The 16,577-nt window shown below is 40.2% G+C and overlaps 1 protein-coding gene across 3 annotated transcripts in view; it reads right to left on the minus strand.

Annotated features, from left to right (window-relative positions):
• mctp2b (multiple C2 domains, transmembrane 2b) overlaps nt 1–14,291 on the minus strand; it is a 42,741-nt gene extending 28,450 nt beyond the window's left edge. For all 3 annotated transcript variants that reach the window (XM_030415273.1, XM_030415272.1, XM_030415271.1), the window contains exons 1-2: nt 14,160–14,291; nt 1,630–2,199 (exon numbers count right to left, since the gene is read on the minus strand). In XM_030415273.1, the coding sequence (XP_030271133.1) occupies nt 1,630–2,157 (528 nt within the window). In that variant the 5' untranslated portion in view covers nt 2,158–2,199; nt 14,160–14,291. The remainder of the gene's footprint in view (nt 1–1,629; nt 2,200–14,159) is intronic.
• Nucleotides 14,292–16,577: the final 2,286 nt, after the last annotated feature.

The raw sequence follows: 16,577 nt of genomic DNA on the forward strand, positions 1-16,577 counted from the left end.
AAAGGTAATATTACATCACAGAAGGTATACAGACCCTGACGTCCAATCCAGTTTTATCTCATGATATGGGAAATGTACACTACTGTGATTTTTATTTAAAGACAGCAAATACTGTTCATATAACTAATTGTTTGGAAGAGCTTTCAACTGACCGAAGAAGTTTTATTATACTGCAAACGTAAAGTTCACCTCAAATGGATTTCCTGCCACTGATCCATGTCTTTGAATCTATTTCTTATGTCATGTATGTACTATGTTCTATGTATGTATTTTTCCTTTTATAACAATATGTCTGCCAGTTTTTTTTCCTTTCTGCTGTACTCAGGTCTCTCTTGCTAAAGAGATCCTAATCTCAAGTAGATTATCCGATCAAATAAAGGTGTATCGAGGTTTTATGTCTCAGTGTGGGAGTTATTGCTTCTGCATTAGTTTGGGTCCACTATGAGGAGTGCATTAGCAACTTGACTTGTAAAAGAATCCAGAAAATACATTCGAGGAGTAAATACATTTCTTTTTTACTTTATTGACAGTGATATGTTGTGGTTTCTCTCTTGTGACAACTGTACTTACTGTAAGTCGCTTACGACAAAAGCGTCTGCTAAATGTCCTAAATGTAAATGTACATGTACATTCTCAAGAATTCTCTACTGTCACACCAACAATGAACACATTTTATACAAGTTTATAGAGCTGCTCAGTGATGCAACATTTATAGAATTACTAAATCTGGTATAATACAGCTGTTTGTAAATCTTTGATTACTGCTCACTCACAAACAGCCTAATAACTACATCCTATCCAAAACAGAGAAATTTAAGAAGTGCACTAATAAATAAAAATGTAAAGTGCAATTGGAAATATCATGTCTTTTCTTACGCAAATATAAAATATATTTCTTAGGCAGGACAAAACTGTGTCCATCTTTGTCTTTGAAGCATAAAACTGTGTGTGTGCAAGACTTTCATTTAAAGGATGAAAAATATGTCCACAAAAAGATAAAGTAATATCAGTAACTCACCAAAATATCAGATGGCATATTTTAAATATAACCTTCAAAAAGAGCCTAATGTCTTAATGATCTTTTGTTTTACTCTTCACAGTTCAGTTAATTATCTATTATTCTCTGAGACTTCGGTGCACCAAGTAGCGAATGTGACCATGCCATCGTGGCACGCACATTCATTTCACATCCTTGTCCCTGTTTGAAGTGTCACAATGCCTTGGCAGTATAAAAACACTCACACAGTTTAGAGTTTGCCAAGTGTTTCTGTGGACTATTGGTTTTGGAAGTTCCTCCAATTACAGCTTCATCACAGCTCCTCCAAGTTAAACTTTGAACATCCTGTGTAAATACACCAGACACCTGACACCCGCCAACTTACAATAAACCAGCCAATTCTTTACATGTACTTTATCTCTTTGCCTGAGTTACAAACTAAATACAATAAAACGTATTCTACTGTCATGCTCACTGTTAATGATTCTACGATATTATTATCTAAGTAGGAAGCCAATAATCAGACAATGAAGACGTTTAACCTTGATTACATTATATAAAGCCCTTTGCTTGTGTTTGGAAGAGTGATGTGTCCTTTTCTTTGGACTGATGGTCAAATGTAGTGTTGTTACCTGTGAGCTGTCCTGGGAGGCGTCCACAGAGGGAGGCTCTGGGCTGTAGACGGTGATCATCTCAGGCAGGGCCAGCTCCTCAGCCTCCATGCCCCCGGCCGGTCGGTAGATCCTCTCCGGGGAACTCTTCTCCTCCTCACACAGACTGTTGAAAGACTCCTGGGAGGAAGCCCAGTCTGTGCTGTCCACAGGCACACTCAGTCTGTGTTCACTCCTCCCAGATCCTCCATCGACAGCTTCCATCCTCAGGCCACTCCCCCCTCCTGCCAGGCGTCTATCAGGCTTGACAAGTGGTGAGGAGGGGCTGCTGTAGCTGGGGGCATTGTACTGTTGGAGCGGCGGGCTGGAACAGACGTGAGAATACTCGTGCCTCATGTACCTTATGTCGGGCACCGAGGAGCTCATCCGATGGTCCATGGTGTGTTCTAGATGGACGGGAGACTTGCTGGAGCTCTTCTTGCTTCGCAGGAGGTGCGGCATCATCTTCTGGCGGAGATTCCGCAGCACGCCCGGCTTCTTGGAGTCCATGATTGATTTAGACTGTGTCTAAGATCTGGACATCACCGACAGCTGGAGTAAAAAAGAGACGCAAAGAGGACTCAGTTACTACCAACAGCTATCAGCGACAGTGAGCTGCAAATATTTAATGTCTCATTCTCACAATTCCAGACATTCACAACTGGTCGGGTAGTTCTCATTCTGACTAAAACCGTCTTCTGTTGCCAGGATGTAATAATTATAAACAAGCAAGGAAGCTTTTTCCCCCCTAACCAAGCAGCTTGCTCGGCTCAAACTTGCTTGGCGCTGTTCCGCTGCAATGGTCATGTTGTTTTGGGAGACGCTGACTTTTGACCTATTCAGAGGAAACCAAACTCTGCTAACTTCAGATTGAACATAACAACAGCCACAAAGAAACAGTCACACATTTTGGGAAATACACTTGTCCACTTTGGTTAAAAGTTAGATCAGAAGATCGATACTTTCATCAAGTACTTTAATGCTTTTTACGTCATTCCTAGAACATGTGATCAACCACAATGACCTTCATTCTCAGGGGGAGTCAGCTCTCACAGTGTATGCACAGGAAATATCTCCACCTGTTCTCAATAAGGTGCAGGTGCTTCAATGACAAATGCTTCAAAAGTGTTATATCTGAAAATGTGACCTCAGCTGTAATGTCAGAAACTACTGCATATAAACAGAAATCACATTATCAGCTCTTGGAATAGAATCAAAGGAGGGGAGAAGAACTCTTAAATGCATAAATAAAATAATAAATAATTATTGTACTTGTTACGACTGCACTATGTACTACCTGGGAGAAGAACAACTATAGAGATAAAGAGCATGCAACCAGCTGATTTTGTAATTAATAACTGTATTAACTTTGATAATGTCACCAGGTCTAATCTATAAGAATTAAGATAACAGAGCATGACATTTTTACTAGGAAAAGCAAAGGTGTCACTAATATTGTGTATCGTGTCTCGATAACTGCAGAGTGAGGCTGCGTGCACAACAATGTTGAAACTCTGTTACTGTACACATGTGCTTTTCCTACTGTTTCATTTCAAAACATTATCATATAAATTGCAGACGACTGTCCCTTTGTATCAAGCATGAAAGGAAAAGCCGAATATTTATTAATATTTATTTGTTTATATTGACTCATCAGTTGATCTGCTGCAGGATCTATAAACAGGAGATAAAATACTCAACAAGCAACACAAAACACAATCCAATCTAACCTTTCAATCTATCAAGGCTGCGAATGCCTGAACATTATCTGCATCTTTCACATGTGACTTTAGATTGTAGTGGCAATCTAACCACAAAACTGCCACTTCAGGGAATGTGAAGTCATTTCCAACGAGTTGTCGTGCAAAAGATGAGGTCTGCCATGACGTATGCGTTTTACCGTTTATTAAATGCCGAGAAAAACTATTTACAGAAAATCGTCTGTGTTGAATGACTAAACTGAAACAAACGTGTAAAAATGAAGGAAAACCAAAAACACTAACGTTATGATGTAACAGAAAACATCTCGGACGAACACACACGCACACAAACAAACGGTTGAAAAACTCTGTGGCCTCCGAGATCCTGATTCCCCTCTACCTGTTCACGCATCATAATTGGCTACAACAAAGATAACTCAATCAATATGAGAGCAGCAACAACAGACCATGTACTGTACACTTATTCCACATAAGCCAATATGTAGACACACACACAAGAAATGACACGCCGAGGAGGACGGCCGTAACACCCTGAACGCCACAGCCAGGCATGTGTTGTACTGTCGGTGTAGTGATCACACATCACAACATGCTCTGTAATTCTGTAGAAACTGGCTGGTGAACATGAATGGGACAATGTGTGTCTGACACAATGACAACAATTTTTCTCCAGAGATGACTTTGAGTACGGATGTTAGTTTATGACTTTTGGTTGAGTAATGTAAACTTAAAGCTCCTCCCACCTGCTCGTGTAATCATTCAGCGTCATCACATCGTCTTTGAAGGTGTTGCAAATGGTATTTACACTAATGCAGTACATCATGCTGACTTGTGTATGCACTAAAGCCTTTGTTTTGATTCATAATAGTAATTTACACTGGCAACACTACTATAATGACAAAACATGGAGGAAAAACTAGAGACTTACCCTTTATTATGCATTGTATTATAGGATCTAGGGCTAAAAAACTACATTCATACAAGGTATGTGCTCTGGCTGGACTGCTATTTAAGATTTAATCATAATGTGAGTGTTGCCTTATTTGGCCATCCACAACTCTGACCCGGGCTGACAGAGGATGCAGTTTATACAGTGCCATTAAACTGCTATGCTTTATACAAGGGCTGCCAGAGTGGAGCCCGCTGGCCTGAGCTGGCCCACAAGAAGGTTTGATTTGGCCTTCTTAGTGGAACAATTATCTAAAGATTTGTAATATGAAATGCTGTTCATGCAGTTTTATAATTTTTTGTAAGGGAAAAATGCTCTTCAGGGATCAACCAACGTTTTTCTCTGGGTCGAAACCAACACTTTTTATTAGTAATCAAGGAGATCAATGACTGATATCTAGACCCAGTGGACATTTGTAGTAAAAATTTAGTCATACAGCATATGCAGCAACACGTGCGCGGCGCTCAGCTAACATAGACCTGAAAAGGATCCATAGACATGTGACATCATGAAGACATCATACCAGCATTTTAATACAGTTGTAATGTCTCATGTACCACAGCAGCGATACAGACACCAGCTGACCTCTCGATTCTCACTCTCTCTATGCAGATGTGCTTAACACACCGAACACAGCCGTGTTATATTCATCTTTTAATAAAAATCCAAACATCAGCCCTCGTCGATGTTGTGTACATTTTATACTCTCTCCCACTCCCTCATTATCAAAAGCCAAGCAGATAATCAGTCCATCCCTAGTAGAGTGATTAACGTAAATCAGTAGCTCATGAGAACTTGGGTTAGGGTTAGGATCCAATACAATAGGTGTTTGCTTTCGGCTCATGATTAAGTTTCCGTGTGGGCACCCCTGCATTATAGTGTGCAGCTATTCTGTTCCCCTCCTCTTGATTTAATCACCAGTCATCAAATACACGGTGTGATTGAGGACTAATCTCGTTTTTGGAGTGCAGCCACTGCTTAATGGCGTGTCCTGAGGCTGTGTATGTGTTTGTGGCTGAGTCATCTGTTATGCAATGTAGCTTGCCTACTGCACAGTCACTCTTATTCTTTAAAACATGATCTCCATTTCAAAATCAAATGAACAAACCATCAGTAGACAAAGCAGAGGGGCATGTTGTGATGCGCCACTAATGCTTTAAGCTGTCATCTCTCTGAACGATCTCTGCATGTCAAACAGCAGCAGTACCTGCCCAGAGGAGCTGCTGCTGCTGCTGCTGCTGCTGCTGCTGCTGCTGCTGACAGAACCTGAATTTGTAGAACCTGATTTTCATAGTCCTCTAAGCCTCTTAGCAGTGGCCTTAGACCTTGTATTGTGTTTAACTACGTCTGATGACCTGCCTTGTTATCAGCTGCAGAGGGGAAGTGCAGGAAGACGGGGGAGGAGACAGACCAAGGCACAAGACCGGAGCGGGTGTTAACAGAACCCATGTCAAAGGGTGAAATTGAAAATACAGGTTGAGACTACAGACCAAGCATTTTAAAAAGTTACACTTAATTTCACATGTTGATAATAGAATATTTTCAGTAATATTTAGAACTCAAATGTTCAATCAGCATATTAGTATGAACAGGTACGTGTGAGCTGAAGTGGTTCGTCCAGCAATGAGTCAGTCCACAACCTCTTTCCACTACACCTTGTTTGGAGAAAAAGAGTGAACCAATGACTGAGATATCTGTAGCCCAGATTCATAATTCTCTAGCCTGACCCAAATACAAGGATTAGATGGTGGATGACTGAAAGAGAGAGAGACAGCAGAGGAAAAGGATGATGTCCTCTGAAAGGCCTGACTGTGGTCTGACTGCAGGTCTGTCTATTAGTCAAGTGAATCTATCATGAGCGACCAGTGTTTCCTGTTTCAACATGATCTGTGTTGAAATGGTCACAATATGACTAAAACTTGAAAGTCACGGTGAAATGAAATCCTGTGTCTTTGTGTCATTTACTCTGGTTACTGTACTGTAAAGGCTGAACATGTCTCGTTTCTTTTACTGCAAAACATTCATTTAGTTTTACTATTTTGGTGACTCATCTTGGGGCTGGTTGCATGAAACATCCAATGAAATGTGATTCTGAGTTAAACAAAGCATAAAAATGTGTTTGAGCAGAACAATTTTGTGTGTATTTAATATTTCAGCCGGGAAAAACTTTACCATTTCCAAACCATGTATTCAAGGTCTGACTTTATTCATTTGATACGTGTCCTTCTGAACTAACAACTCAACAGGTGGTGAAACTGCTGTATCTCTCTACTACTGCTGCACTGTATCTGCCAAACCACACCTGCTTTTGTTAAATTCCAGTCACATCTGACTAATTTCATTATAATGCTTCTTGTAAGTAAACCTGACCACACCCCGTTACAGAAGCTAGAGACACTCAACTTCACTTTCTCTTTATATCCACTGTGTGTAAAATGTCATGATTAAAGCATCTTGGAAATTACTCTGATTACACGTGATTTTGTTTGTGGAACAAAATCAGGGAAGTTAATGTTTTGCTTCCAGCTCATTTATCTTTTAGCGCTCTGAGGGCCAGACACACCAAGCCGACATCAAAGGAGGGAGCGCAGAGGGAGACGAGATCACGTCTGATAAAAGTGTTGCAAATGGCACGAGGGAATAGGCGGAGGTGAAACACAAGAAATTACATAAAACTGCTGAAATGGGCTTTTCCTTACTTACTCCATTTTTTTGCAATGATTCATTTAGCTACACAGACAGCCACAGTGACAACATACTATGTCAGTTGAAAAGCTGCAGAAAAAGTGAGTAAGTAATCTTTATTTATATAGCACTTTTCACAGATAGAAATCACAAAGTGCTTCACAAATAAAATACAACAAATAAAAGTAATGGCAAATAAAACACAATAAAAAGGAGAGGAGAACAATAAAAAAGCAACAAACAAACAGCAACAAGAGAGGAATCCTTCAGCTCTAAAACACTAGTTCAAACTGTACGCCCGCTCAAATAAAATCCTCTTTAGGTGCTTTTTAAAAGAATCGACTGAGTTCAAGCAGCGTGCAGAGAGAGGCAAGTCATTCCATAGCCGAGGTGCAACTGCTTGAAAAGATCAGTCCCCTCTAGTCTTAAAATGAGTGTGAGGGACCACGAGCAGCATTTGGCCTGATGACCTGAGACTACGGGAGGGAGTGTGGAGCTGGATCAGGTCAGAGATGTAACGGGGGGCTTGTCCATGCAGGGCTCTAAAAGTAAGGACTAAAATGTTAAAATGGGTTCTAAAATGAACTGGCAACCAGTGGAGCGAGGCTAAAACCGGGGTGATGTGTGCCCTTTTACTTGTGTGAGTTAAAAGTCTTGCAGCAGCATTCTGAACGGTTTGGAGACGTTCCAGCACCTTCTTATTAAAACATGAGAAAAGGCTGTTACAATAGTCCAGGCGAGACGAAATAAAAGCATGCACAATCATCTCCAGTTCAGGCCTAGATACAATTGTTCTTATTTTTGAGATGTTCCGCAGTTGGAAGAAACAGTTTCTGATCAGTTTTTTGGAGTGATGCTCCAAAGACATTGCTGGATCAAACTCCCAGATTCCTAAGGTTCTGTTTGACTGATGAACCTGGGGCACCAATGTGCTGCTTTATTAAAGGAACACTGCCTTCAGTGGCAATAATTACAATTTCAGTCTTTTCCGAATTTAACTGTAAATAGTTATCATTTAACCGCTCCTTAATACAGTTGAGGCAAGTTAATAAGGAGGTCAATTTGTCAAATTCAGACATTTTAAAGGAGCAGTACAGCTGGATGTCATCAGTGTACAGATGGTAAGACACATTGCTGAACTGTCTAATTAATTGGGGGGGGGGGGTTGTGTACAGTTTGGGTCATCATAATGTAATATTTTTACTTATGTCATAGGCTACTTAGGGAATTTAGGGAATGCTCTCACACAGCCATCGTGAACTCTCATGCATGGGCTTGGAATGAAGATTCATGTTGTAAAGAAATATTTTTATTATTTGTTTCAAGAGAGGAGTTATCCAAGTCAGAGTCCTGCACGGGTGAAAAATAATGTACTGTGTCGGACACAGATGCGGATCGGGTCCGACGCCTGAAGAGGCGGGTCGGGTTTTACGATTGCCATTTTCAAGGCGTCACTTATCATCAGTCATTATTAGCGACACAAATGATAAGCATTTATATTTCATATGAGCTCATTAATGTGTGCTTGCGCCCTCCCAGAACTCCCATTCCCCACGCTGGCTTACTTTCACTTTTAAAAATTGCGTCCGTCCAATTTTCCTTCGGACGTCAGTATCAATTTATAGCGGGTCGGCTCGGGTACGAATGTAATTTGTGCTACTGTCGGACAACGGGTCGGATGCGGTTATAAGTATGGCGGGTTCGGGTGGGTTTGCAAAATAAGACCCGTGCAGGACTCTGCTCTAATCCTCTAGCTAATTATCAAGCTAAATATCCAACATGCTAGTTAACGTCAAATACTGCGGTGGAAGACGACGGTAAAATATTTCCGTTCTCTAACACTAGATTTATTTATGCCTGCATTTTTAAGGTGTGGCGGCTTTTATTTTGCCGTGGCGGTGCGCCACAGTCAATTTCATGTAGAGGAAACCCTGGCCCAAGACTGAACCCTGAGGGACTCCACATAACAATTCAGTAGTGTCTGACATGACTTGGTTTGCATAAAGACTGAAGCTTCTGCCAGAGAGGTAGGAAGTAAACCTGTTTATCAAAATATTATGATCAACACTAGCAAACGCGGCCGAAAGGTCTAATAGCACCAGGACTGTGCATTCACCTGAGTCTGCTGCCATCTAAATGTCATTTGATACTTTAAGAAGTGCTGTTTCTGTCGAGTGGTTCTTACGGGAGCCAGACTGAAATTGATCATAGAGGTCATTTTTATCTAAAAAAGCAATAAGTTGTTCAGCCACAAAAAAGGCCAACAAGTGGCATGGGAGGTGTATACACGGACAATTCTAAAGGCACAGACGCTCACCGACGGACAGTGTTGGTCTACGGCTGGCTGTTGGCCAGTGTCTGGGCCCTGAGTCGCATAAAAGGCTGCTGGGGTTTCTGCCGAGGGCATTCTTGCTGCCAGTGTCTTTTTTGGTACTACCACTGGAGCTGCAAACTGTTTAAATCTACAAATACTGGCTTCAGTGGATCAACTGACAATTAAGCGGTTGCCCATTGTGACAAACCCACAAAAAGTTATCACCAAATCCAAGCCATTCCTTTCAGAGCTATGGAGTGTTTTAACATCTTCCAGCTCATCGTTTCTGTTTCAGCTGCTAGAGAAGCAAAAAAGCTCACTGTGCACAAGCTGCTGGCAACAACTGCACATAGCACTACAGTAACAAGAATTCATTACATTTTGAAAAAAAGTGCAAACTGTTTCTCCACAGAAAGATCAAGCTTGAAACACCCAACCTCATTACTCCAGAGACTATAAATCTACATTTCTATTGTTACTGCATTCATGACTGTGTTATACTTGACCTGGTTATCCAGAGAAAGAGCCCTGCGGTGAGCATCAGTCAGTCTGAAAACTGGAGACTGGAATGTCTTTCACCTGCCATTGCTGTGGCACTGGTCATGGCAGACGAACCAGTTCACCTGCATGGGCAGATCGCCTGCATCCCTTTTGTTGTCATCCCAGTTCATTGTTGGGTGTTTAACTACACAGACTTATGACAGAGCATCTCACAATCAACTTCTATTCTAGAATGAACAACTTTATAGGAGGCTGACAGAAATAAGGTCAGATATAAAGGAAATAAGAAGTAACCCATGCTGTATATGTCTATGGCTCCAGAAAGACCATGAAAAGGAAAATCAAATGAAGAAAAATGTTTTTATATTTTGGAAGAACTTGACAATGTGCATGCTTGCTACCCAACATCTACAGGAGTTATACTCAAACACTCTCTGAACTGCACTGCTTGATGGAACTGAGCTTTTTCTTACTGCACTCAACATCAATAATTAGCTCTGAAAAGTCACAATTACCTTCAAAGTCCAGTTATGATCCACCACATCAGTGAAAGGGATTTACAGAGAGCATCATGGGAGCTCAAAATGATGATAACAATGACCATGTGCACAGTACTACTCAAGTGTCACTAAGCAGGACAAAGCACCATTGATTTGACTATAAGACAACTGCGCTGTAAATAACGTGTGGTCCATTGCTCATAAACAAGGCAATGTGTAACCATGTAACCGAGGCATACAACCGCGTGGCCACACAGCTGAATGGGCCATGACATTCATTTCAACTGGCAGTCAAGTTAGTGGGGTCAGCCAGACTTAACCTGGACTAAACAAATGTAATTTAACTCAACTGACTGCACAGCTGGCCAGGTATGGTCACATTCCAATCTCTTCATGGGAAGAAATACACTTTCATTAGAGCTTTCTTTAAAAGAAAAATATAGTTTCTGTGCATGTTTAAAAGGCAAATTAAGTCCCTTTTACAGTTTAAACCTGGTGCAAGCCCAATCTGTGGACACATGAAGGCTGAAGGCACAAAGCCAGCCGAGTTCAAGGAGGCCCTGCAGACGACCTTGTCCAGTATCACCTCCATCACATTTTTTGTCATCTGTCTGGCTTTCTTACGTAAAGACAAATTCAGAGAGATGGCCAAGAAAAACACGATTTGTCTCCTTCCAGATCACGATAAAAAACAAGCAACCAAAAGGGCAGAGGTCGAAAAAACAGATGATAAACAATACCAGAAAAAATACAACATTACCAAGACCATAAATGCTAAATAAGTGCTTGTTGATAATAGAGAGTGACTGGTAACTAAAACTAAACAATATGGGAGCACGTCTCTTTAGTAACAAAACATTAAAAAAATCACAAAATACTTTTACTAATATGACATACATCAAATGTGAATACAAATCTGATGATTTTAATAATAACACAAAGTACAGTGTCACACAAAGCGGGTACACTTTCATAGAATAATTAATTAAGGCTGGGCAATATGTTGATATTAGATCAGTGTTATACCTAATGATACATTATCTTTTATTTGATATCACTGTATCTGGACATTGTATACAGTGTATACAGTGTATACAGTGATACAGTGCACGTGTAAAAGCTGCTTACAGCAAAGTGCAGCAACGTACCAGATTCTTCTACTTGTGCTAACACTTGCCTTTAGCCACCTAGTTGTTGTATCCACATTACAGATGATTATTCATCAAAATCTCACTGTGTTAATATTTTGTGACAATAATCACTAACACAACGTTTGTGCACCTGTGGATCAACAGGTGCACACCTTGTTGACCAAAGGTCAACAAAATCCAAACAAGAACTCCTGCACACTGTCCTCGGAGCTTGTTATTAGGAAAAATGTGATAACACAGTTTCAGCACACAGTTCTTTATCAGGTTATTTTACAAGACAAAAGGAGAGACGATCTTTAATAGGTAGGATGACCCACCTGCACCAATCAGGTCATACTAGCTCCAACCTAATTCATATCACAATAATCATGTGGTGTAACTCTGTATAGTGTGACTTGATTGGTCCATGTGAGTAATCCAACTTATTCAGGTCCGTCTCTCCTTTGGTCTTATAAAATGATAATGAAAACAACTGTGTAACAAAACACTGCTGTTCACTTGTTCCTAATTACATGCAAAGAAGACAGTTTGGAGTTTCTTGTTGTGGCAGTGCCAATAGTCATCCCAACAATATTGTTGCAAGAACAATATCAATGTGTTCGGTCAGAAGTATTCTGATATGTGATGATTTCATCCAGTCCTAGCATTTATTTAGTGTTTCTGAGGAGATATCAACATTTAGATATACACTCTGTGTCCCGATACAACCTTGAATATTGCAGTATTACTGAAAGGCCATATCTCCCAGGCCAACAATTAATTGTTTAAGTCTGTGTTGTTAAATAGCAATGACTGAACATTGATATCTCATGATTTCACTAATATACAATGTTCAACGATGACTAACAGGAAAAAGTACATGCAGACTTGTGCTGCCTAACATGGGTAGGCTATAATGACTGGGAGTATATGTATAAAATACACCTGTTCATAACTGGCTAATAAATGCTCTATTCAGGCAGGTTTTCCTTCTCGTGATGTTTCTCCACTATCCATAGATTTCTTATGAGGAGAGCCGTAACAGTATGAGTGGGGTCAAGTTGTGTCAGAGTCCAGTGAGGAATGTAACAGTAGTAAAATAACATGCTAATAGTCAACTTTTGTAACCATAAATTATGCAAATTAATTTGTTTTAATAGGCACTGCAGCAGGCTGAGGTATGTACTGATGACTATAAGACAATCATGCGTATACAGTTTTCTACTGTCAGTCTGAAATGAGGTCACCACCGTTTAAACAATACAAAAGACACAGACTTTACGTAACGCCGGACAGAATACAAATAAGGGATGATAGCGTTTTAAAATGATACTGGGTTAATCCCTTGTTGAACATTAAAGCCCTTTTGCAGGCCGGGTCCTCTAAACTGCAGAGATCTGAGTGATGAAGATGTAATGAAAACACATTTTTAAAAATATCAAAAAATTAAGACCACAGTAATTGTCACTCGGACAGCAGATTCCAGATATTCATTAACTGTACATCATAAGGAAACATGCTCATTTTTAAATACCTACTGCACAGTTATCTTCCCATATTAATGTCTGTTTTATAAGCTATTAAAACGGTAACAGTCACAATGACTTGATATGGCTTTTATGTTATTTCTCAGTTGTTGGGCCAAGTTGTGCAACTGCCTGAGACTCCTGTCTGAACAAGAAATGAGGTTATTTCCCGAAACTACTTCACAGTTTGATATGGGGCAAACCTAAAGCTTACTGCGGTAAACACACAACAAAAAGCTAAAATTACTGATGCATGAAGGAAAGTGCAGTGGCAGTGAACCTCTAACTTTAGCAACAGATCAAGTGGTCACAAGCTTTTGCATGCTGCCACAACACAACAAACCCCAAGCCAACAATATGCTGAAAGTCCTGTTCATCTCAGGCTCTGAGTGTGATCTTAACAGGTTTAAAGTGGCATCAAGGTTACTGACAGTGCCCTATTTAACTCATGCCATCAATATTGGTGTATAATAATTATATAACAAACGCTACTTCTCCAAAGTCATGCATGAAGTCATAAAAAACAAAAAAAAACAGAGCAGTAACACACTCCACCCTCTGTGTGAAGAGACTGTCTAAAAGTGACCGACTGCTACATCAGATAAAGGCACAGCAACCTCCTAATAATGAAGCCAAATGTCATCATCTCGTTTAAATGAACAGTATAATCGTATTATTGTCTATCAAGTCCTTCACAGTGGCCACCACACACACACACACACACACACTCCAACTGTTTAAAAATGACACAAGACTTGAGCAACAGTGGCAACTTCTGTGTCCTGGAGTGTGCACAGACTGTTTGAGCAGAGGACTGATGGGTGAACAACACCCGACAGCAATTCTACTGGAACAAGTTCTGTCTGTTTGCCAAACTCGACATGGGATTTTTTTTATTTCTATATATCGTGCTGCACAGAGAATGAACTGCCAGGTGTGTTTTAGGAGTTGACCTAGCCTCCATCCACACACATGTAGACAACATGTATGATGAGATATTCCCACGGAGTTAAAAGTAACCGTGAGCGGCTCAGACCTGTCAGCAGTCCGCCAGAGGAAATGTTTCCGGGCAGGAAGGAGGCTCACCTGACCAGCCCCACCTCACAGACCCCCGCAGGTAACTGAGCTAAACTTTCGTCACGTCCTTCTTCTCCTACAGAAAAAGAAAAGATGAGTTATTGTTTACCTTTCTCCCGCTGCTGAAAACCTCCGACGCTTGTTTCTCCTTCACCTCATGGCTGCTGAGCGCCAGCAGCAGCTCAGAACATCGACCGTGTGAAGTTGATCCTCAGACGAGACTTCCTCCTCTCAGCGAGCATCATGAAGGCACGCACACAGAGCCGCTTCTAGCAGAGGACTTTCACAATAAAAGCCCAGCCGGCCAGCGCGTGCGCCAAATAAAACCCACGAAAAGTCCAGAAAATGTACATATTTTACAAAAGTACATCTTTAAGAAGTTTATGTACTTGTAGGCTTTAATGGGGCTATTTGAAAAAAATGTAAAACATGTTTTAGTTGACACATTTTTTTGTAGTTAAATAGCGTAAACTCATGTTTAGAAAATATAACTACCATCATTTTATGGTTTCAATCAAATGTGTTTAGTACGTTTGTTCAACTCAACACTAATGCCTTTAATTTATTTTTAAAAAAAAGCTAAATTTCCGGTTTAGGTTATCACTGCAGCTAGCTTTACCGTAATGAGAGATCGGTATGTCCGATAGACGTTTGTTTGCCAAATCTCACAGTAAATCTCACCCGGCTATGTTGTGTTTTGAGTTATTTAATTCCGGTCACAGCCAGAACGATAATTGAAATACACTTTCCCCATCTGATACACTCACATTAAGGCGGGGAATCTGGTTTTCAGTCTAATGTGCACTTTGGACGACACAGATTTATGACTCAAACGTTTTATTGGCCTACACACAATGTTGCAGGTCCAGTGATGTGTAGCTGCAGCTGAGCAGCGGCTACCTGTGCACTTATACCTGAAGTTAATTTAACAGACACAATTCTAATCACATTGTGCTCCAAAAAGTGAGTCAGCTGTGTAATCGTGCAAATCTATTATGTGTGTGTGGATATTTTGACCCCATTAACATGTCCACCAGAATTATTTACAAAAAAGAAAAAGCTTTTATTTGCTATACTTGTTGTTAGAGCAGTCTTTTGTGGCTCACATAAACCTAATCCTAAATCTAACAGCTGTTTGTTCACATAATTTCCATCAACCTTGGTAAATTTAATCCCTCCACCCTGTAATTCTCCACCTCATTGTACAGGGTGAGCGAGAGTGAGACCTTGATCTATGTTGTATTATCTTTATCTGAATTTAAATTCTGTTGCACCACACCAGCATACAAACTCTTCATACAATTACTGTGGTAAGTTATTGTATTTTGTACCTTTTTAAAGAGCTGGTAATTTGACTAAAAGTATGAAGTTAATCAACAAAGTGACCCTGACATTACATATTTTTCCATTAGCATTTATGTTCTGCCCACTAACTGCATTTATAACTGCCATTACCAGCAACCTCTACACACTAATATCTTTTCACACTATAGATCGTCATCAGCCATCTGTTCCTCAACTGCCTCCGCTTCATTCATAGTTTACCTCCTGCCTCATACTCATTTAATTCTTGTGTGAGTTCTCTACCACATGCCACAGTTTATGTTTGCTCTGCTGTATACAGAATAAATGTGACTGAGTGAGTGCATCCTCTGTGAACTACATAGTTCCTGTCTTCTTGCAGAAGGCTATTACAGTCTAATTATCATAATAGCCCTTCCAGTACATTGGTGTGCTACCAGTGTCGGCCTTATTTTTAAACTTCCACTGTTAACAATTTTGTTTTTTTCCATTTCCTGTCTCATTCCAACATTCCCATGAACCAAACACCATGACGTCACTTGCAGTTGTGTTTTGACCGTTACTGTATCTTACTTATGCATCTGTCATATCCAGATACAAGACATTTTTTATGAGGCTGGTATCATTCAAATGCAACATTGCTTTTGGATTATTCTGATGACAGTGTATAATCCCAACATGTTTTCTTTCTTCTTTAAACGGCGTGCAAACTCTTTAGTTTCTTTGCTTTTAAGACCCCAACTGATATGTTTCCCCTCCACGCTACTGAATCACTCAGTGGAACCCCTGTGGTTACCTTGCAGCTTTTGCATCCGTCACCACATGTTTCATTTTCTCCACGAGTCATTTCTCAGCTCAGTAACACAACCGTTGAGTAAATTCCCATCACCAGCCTCATAAGACCTACTTTCTTCAACCTTTCACTCAAAAACTCTTCAAATTTAAACTGATTCACTGACCTGCAATCAGTCTTGTGTGTATTTATACATCGTTATCTGTGGTAGGCTAAGATTTATGAGTACAGTTTTTAATAATTAAAAAAATGCAGTAACTCAGAAGAATATACCTTCTAACCTTGTAAATATTCAACAGGGTAACTTCTGTTAAAATTTCATTGCCTGTCAGCTTCCTGAAATCTAATTCCTTCATTGTGCCTTCAAACACACACTAGAGGAAGTAACCTGATGTACAAACGCACAACCACACACACAATATAAGTACAACA

This window comes from Sparus aurata, chromosome 4 (assembly GCF_900880675.1).
Source record: "Sparus aurata chromosome 4, fSpaAur1.1, whole genome shotgun sequence".
NCBI classification, from domain to species: Eukaryota; Metazoa; Chordata; class Actinopteri; order Spariformes; family Sparidae; genus Sparus; species Sparus aurata.